The sequence below is a fragment of the Haplochromis burtoni genome, unplaced genomic scaffold (genome assembly GCF_018398535.1).
Source record: "Haplochromis burtoni strain Fernald_Lab_line unplaced genomic scaffold, NCSU_Asbu1 Contig_55, whole genome shotgun sequence".
In the NCBI taxonomy this organism is placed as follows: Eukaryota; Metazoa; Chordata; class Actinopteri; order Cichliformes; family Cichlidae; genus Haplochromis; species Haplochromis burtoni.
The window spans coordinates 787850-794152 of record NW_024582416.1 but is presented as its reverse complement, the minus strand read 5'-3'; the positions used below and the strand labels follow the sequence as shown (position 1 = coordinate 794152).

The 6303-nt window shown below is 41.8% G+C and overlaps 1 protein-coding gene across 1 annotated transcript; it reads left to right on the top strand.

The window, feature by feature from the left end:
- The first annotated feature begins 83 nt into the window (after positions 1-83).
- Positions 84-5785, top strand: LOC102313131 (cell cycle control protein 50A). The gene is made up of 7 exons (XM_005922367.3): positions 84-551; positions 1254-1373; positions 2784-2891; positions 2982-3069; positions 3208-3351; positions 3928-4137; positions 4786-5785. The coding sequence occupies exons 1-7, from the start codon at positions 309-311 to the stop codon at positions 4977-4979; spliced, it is 1107 nt and encodes a 368-aa protein (XP_005922429.1). The 5' UTR covers positions 84-308; the 3' UTR covers positions 4980-5785.
- The last annotated feature ends 518 nt before the right edge of the window (positions 5786-6303 follow it).

Here is a 6303-nt window from a genome sequence, read left to right as displayed (position 1 = left end):
TACTATCAGCTGTCAGTGACAAAGGGGCGTTACCCTAATGTTTGCGATGATGTCACTACTACGCTACTTCTTGCTATTGGTTCGAAAGCTTCCGGCTTCTTCTTCTGGAGAGAGAACCGCAGTTGAAGGCAAACAAGAAGTCAGCGCTACAATGAGCAGATATTTTCATTAGACTGGGGGTAAAGTTCACTTCGCTCACAGTTTTACCCTTTGCCTAACCGCTCTGTGTCTTACTTGACGTGTGGGATTAACGGAGCAGCTCGGCTGTCTGTCAGAGAGGATTATTTAACTCGAAGCTGACCGCAGCCATGATGGCGTCGAGCTACAACGCTAAGGAAGAGGACGGACACCACTCCGGCGCTTCGAGTGGCACTGGCCTTTCGAAAAATAAGAAACCGGACAACACGGCGTTCAAACAGCAGAGACTTCCAGCCTGGCAGCCCATCCTCACAGCAGGCAGTGTGCTGCCGGCTTTTTTCGTCATTGGGCTCATCTTTATCCCCATCGGCATCGGCCTGTACGTCACATCGAACAACATCAAAGAGTTTGAGGTACAGTCGCGCTCCTGTCCGCCTTTAAACGACTCTGGCTTCTTCTCGGTTCTCCTACACAGCCCGGTGTAGCTACACACCGTTTATACACACAGTAAACCTGCTGAAGGAAGCTCACTAAACAGGAATAAGTGGTTCTTCGATAAGTGACGTAGCTTCTTTACGTCACGCAAATGTTAACAATGTTAAGTGTAAAGATGAACAACATAGTGTTGAAGTTCAGTTTGAAGCGCATTCATTCGACGTTACTTTTAAATGTGGTTGCTACACACTTGTATCAAAGGTCAATATTAGATGGTAAAAACATCAGAGACATGGGGAGTCGGCACCGCATATTTAATATTAATGAGGCTAGAAAGTGATCAGAATCACGGCTTATATCAGTGAGGCTGATCATAGTTTGGGCGGCAGTGTGGTTTAACAGCACCACAAACCACAGCCTCTAAAGTGGCTTTCACATGGCTTCAAAACAGTCTAAACAAAGCTGGACTAGAAGGTAAGAAACACAGGATGTGTCTGGGGTTCCTGCCTCGCAGTGGGCCTTTGAGGGCTGCTGTGATCATAAGTGATTGCTGCCTGTGCATTAAACAAAGTGTTCCTGTATTTGATTCAAGTCTGTACCTTCTTCTAGTCATGTTGCTGCACTGAATAGACGGAGCACTGAGTGTATTTCACCATCAGTTTATTTCCTCTTTGCTTCAGATCGACTACACTGGTGTGAGCAGTGACAGCCCGTGCTACAACTGTGCAAAGAACTTCACCTGGAACACCACAGAGCCCTGTGTCTGCACCGTCAACTTCACTTTGCTCCAGCCGTTTGAGGTGAGCTCAGATCCCCCACCAGCTTCCAGGCATTGGAAGTTAATGAATAATGCATGCATTTACCTGCAGGACAGAGAGTGCTGCTTGTGCAATCCTAACAATAATTGTCCATTAAGATCTATTTTGAGTACAAACAAAAAACACTCAAGGTTTGTTTAGAGGCTGCTTTACTATTGATTGTTGTAGGTTTAAAATATGCTCTGCAGCTTTCAGAAGGCTTCATTGATTATTTATAAAAAGCTCTCAGTTGCTCGTCTGCACTCGTCTCATTTAACAGCTTGCATTTAGCTTGTAAAATAGCATTTTTTTAAAATTAAAATGTTTGCGTGCTTCTTTTCTGAGAAGCAGAAGAAGTATTTGTATTAAGTACACTGCATCCTGAACAGTGAATCACCTGAAGGTGAAGTATTTTTGTCAACAAAGTTATTCACGTTCAACAGAAAATGGAATCATGTGCTCTTTCAGTTTAACAAACCTGATGAAGTGAGTTGTGTAGAAACGAACAGCAGCACTGATCAACAAAATAAATGAGCTGGGCTTTAAATGTTTATTTCAGCGTTCTCTTCATACTGAAATCAAACGCTTATGAATGTGCAAGATTAATGATTTTCTGGAGTGCTGCTCTCTTGTCGTTTTGCAGCAGCACTATTGTGTTGTACCATGTTATTTTTATATTCCTTGTAGATTTCCAGCACCTGTTATTGTCTCTGGCTGGAGTAGGTATACAGGTAATACAGGTATTTTATACCTGTATAAAACATTTTATACAGGTATAAAATGAGGTTATTTAAAATTTACTTTAGGGCTTTTTAGTCCTCATTTAACAGACAGCAGAGAAAATAGGGAGAGCGAGCAGGAATGAAATGGTTCAAATAAACCTGCGTGGACTCAAACCCAGGCCCCTGCAGTAAGGACTCCAGCCTGTGGTATATGGGTTGCTAACTCAACCAGGTGAGCTGTGGTGGTGCGCACAAAAAGCAGTTTGTAAAACTGGCCTGATTGCTCGAAACAAAGATGACACCGGTGCTGTAACGCTGTGGGAGAAACATCACTACCTGATCAAGCACCACAGCCTTTTATGAAGGCACAGACTGGCAAGAAGACGCATGTCCCACATTAAACAAAGCCCCTCTATGTTGTTAACCTTTTTACAAATGTATTATTTATTTTTAAATATGCATGGATATCATTGGATTTGGTTTTATCTCCTAGTCCCAGTAACCAGTGAGTTCAAATGAATTTCCATCACTGTTTTCCGAAGGGGAATCTTTTAATCTTGATGATTTTCTTGATGATTTATGTTGATCATAGAGATTGTGTGTAAGACCCTGTCACGGAAAAGCTGCTCATTCATCCTGGTCGTTACTGATTCCTAATTCTGTCAGCGATGCTGTCTTTTCTCTCGTACAGAGCAATGTCTTCATGTACTACGGCTTGTCCAACTTCTACCAGAACCACAGACGCTATGTGAAGTCCAGAGATGACAGACAGCTGAACGGTGACCTGTCTGCCCTGACGGTATGCTGCTGTACTTTTTGTGCCTATAGATAATTCAGAGAATCCAGTGAATGTTTCTTCCATCAGGTGAACATTATGTCCTTTTTCCAGGATCCCAGCAAGGAGTGTGAGCCGTACCGTAAGAGCGGAGATGTGTCCATTGCTCCGTGTGGGGCCATAGCTAACAGCCTTTTCAACGGTGAGTGTGTTGAACAACTTCACTTTCCCTCTCTCAGCTGTTTAGCTTAACTGGAGTCTTATCTACAGTTTAAAACTGCTGTGTTAAAGCTTTGTAGAGCCTGATATCTGTACTGAATATACTGATTATGTGTTTCAGACACTCTGGTGCTGTACTACGTCGATTCCAACAACAGCAAAATTGAAGTTCCTCTGGTAAAAAAAGGCATTGCGTGGTGGACGGACAAGCATGTGAAATTCAGGAATCCTGCTGGAAACAGCAACCTGACTTTAGCTTTCCGAGGTGACATCTGCACACAGTTCACAGGCCCCTGTAGTAGGGATGCACCGATACCGGTATCTGGTATCGGCCTCGATACCACATTTTCTAAAGTACTCGTTAAAAGTCGACCGATACCATGGTCTGAGACCTGTCTATGTTTGAGCGGCATGTAAGGGGTTAATCACAAGCGCCGAGTGAGTGAGTTGCACTGTCACTGTTTAAATATATATATTATTTTATTTATTTAACCTTTATTTAACCAGGAAAAAAATCCCATTGAGATTAAAAACCTCTTTTTCAAGGGAGTCCTGGCCATATACATATTCTGTAATATGTTGCATACAACATGCTTTTCATTTTAAATAATAATTCTTAATTCCAAACCAGTCCCTTGTTTTATTTTTTGTTAAATTATAGGACTAAAGCTGTTACCTGTAAATTTAAATCATGTTTTTATTAAGTACTCGGTATCGGCGAGTACTGAAATGCAAGTACTCGTACTCGTTTCCAAAAAAGTGGTATCGGTGCATCCCTACCTTGTAGGCTCGCAGGTTCGAGTTGCAATGACCAGCTGGGTTTTGTCTTCATCTCTCTCAGACACAGCGAAGCCGGTGAACTGGGCGAAGCCGGTGTACGAGCTGGACCCGTCAGATCCCGATAACAACGGCTTTATCAATGAGGACTTCATCGTGTGGATGCGCACGGCTGCATTGCCCACCTTTCGGAAGCTCTATCGCATCATCCAGAAGAAGTCTGGCACCACCCCAACTCTCCCCAACGGGAATTATATGCTGAACATCACCTACAGTATCCTTTACATTCCAGTAATCTCATTACTAGAGTTAGACATGCTGCTTTGAACAGGCTAGCGTGAGTTTTTTGTGTCTTTATAAAGCTTAACAGATCAGACGGTCTTTACTTGCAGTATCTCTGCTTCTTTGATTAGCACACGGAGAAGCTTTTGATTCAAGAGGTGTGCAGATATAAATATTTTAAACACATCTACATATACTCAAGTATCCACTCTGGGCCACAAATAGATTATTCTTTTATATTCCTTTATGGCCACAGTGTATCCATCTTCTGTTGGCCCTTACAGCAGGATAACGTGCCATGTCATAAAGTTGGTTCCTTGAATGTGATAAAGAGTTCAGTGCACTCAAATGCCCTGCAAAGTCAATGGATTTAAAGCAATAGAGACACTTTTGGGATGTGGTGAAACAGGAGTTTGTCCTTATCTCCAAAATCAAAATGTTCCCAGCACCTTGTTGAAACTGTGCCATTAAGTCTGTTGTGAAGACAACAGCAAGGCGTACCTAATAAAGTGTCCATTGAGTGTAAAGATATTTAAAAAGAAAATTTTTCTGGTTTCTCGAATCTCAGTAGATTAAGGGTGTATCGTTGTTCGTGTGTGTGTGCGCGCTCTGTCATTTCTCTTTAACCGCATGTAATCAGATTACCCCGTACTCAGTTTTGATGGTCGCAAGCGGATGATCCTGAGCACCATCTCCTGGATGGGAGGAAAGAACCCCTTCCTGGGCATCGCCTACATCACCGTGGGCTCCATCTGCTTCTTCCTGGGTGTGGTTCTGCTCATCATCCACCACAAATACGACAACCGCAACACCAGTGCAGATATCCCAAGCTAAACGGCGCGTTCCACGCTCGGGCCTCTGCATGCACGAGTGCGTACGCTGTACCAGGCTGTCGTGCGGTAGCGTCTCCAGTTTCTCATCAAAGCTGTGTTTAAGCGTAGCAAGGCGTCTCCGTCTGTCTCTGTGTATATAGCTTCAGGCCGATTTGCTGAGAATGTCTTTTTTTGTCTTCAGGTTTGCAGTCTTTTATTTATCTGAACATTATCAAAGTACCTGTTTCATTTTAGCAGTGCTTTGCGAATGGCTTAATTATTGAAGGATGTATGTAATTTTAATGCAAGTTTTTGTCCATATTATGTAAAGTTATATGTCCTGCTGATGAATGTACCGTAACACTTCGTTGACATACCTCTGTGGGTTCTGGGATTACCTTGAATACTGAAGGTGATTATGATTGCTTGGATAAATACTGATATTCAAGAGTCATAAAGCATTAATAAGAAGTAATAACAGAAATATGCTTTTCTGCCCTCCACTGTGACCGAGGAGCCAGTCTTTTATTTATCACTCATAAAACTTACTTTATACAGTATTCCTAATTCAAAGGTGGTGTCTCTGGGTGGGTGGAGCACAGGAATTCTTAATTTATTGTTTGTTAGTGGTTCGACCAGAGTGTGAAATCGTCTGATTGGTTAATGTTGACCAAACGATATGCACTTTAAAAGTGTCCCGTTTGTTCGTTTCCCCCTTGTTTCGCCCTTCTGGACTGTTCTTGGTTTTTTATGCTGTTAAAACTTTCAATTTGAGCTCCTTGGCTTTTTATAAGGTTTGTAGGGTCCAATTAAAGAACTTGGTCAATGTATCGCTGTCATTTGTGATTATAATGGTAGAACTCCCACTGCTTCCATTATCCATGCTACTGTGATTTGTAGGGATGTTGATGTGTTTTATTGGCCTTTATTAACTTAATGAAATAAGGGGAAACAATCCCCTCAAGAATTTAAACGCATAAAAAGTAGCACTTTATAATGATGTCACACTATTAGTAAAGTATTAGTAAGTGCTTAATTTGTCAGTTATATATCACTACTTCTCCTTAGTATGTCATTTATAAATCCAGATATATTTTAATGATCATTACCAGCAGCGATAGCTCTGTGTGGTGCAACAGTAACACATCTGTATTGATAAATGGCATACTAAGGAGGAGTAATGATATATGAATGAAACATTAGCTCATACCTTACTAATGCTTAATGGTGTGATGTTGTAAAATGTAATGTAAAAAACAGTCCTTGTACTTAAAGCCTCACCTGTGTGGACTGCACCACTTATCCAAGTAAGGAGGAGGTTGTGTTTAATGTGTCTCTTATACACT

What these genes read in the sequence shown, in the direction of transcription:
- LOC102313131 (XM_005922367.3), top strand. Translation starts at nt 309, where the DNA reads ATGATGGCGTCGAGCTACAACGCTAAGGAAGAGGACGGACACCACTCC. An exon ending in ACAACATCAAAGAGTTTGAG is followed by an intron (nt 552 to 1,253) that starts GTACAGTCGCGC and finishes TCTTTGCTTCAG; the next exon opens with ATCGACTACACTGGTGTGAG. An exon ending in TATGCTGAACATCACCTACA is followed by an intron (nt 4,138 to 4,785) that starts GTATCCTTTACA and finishes GCATGTAATCAG; the next exon opens with ATTACCCCGTACTCAGTTTT.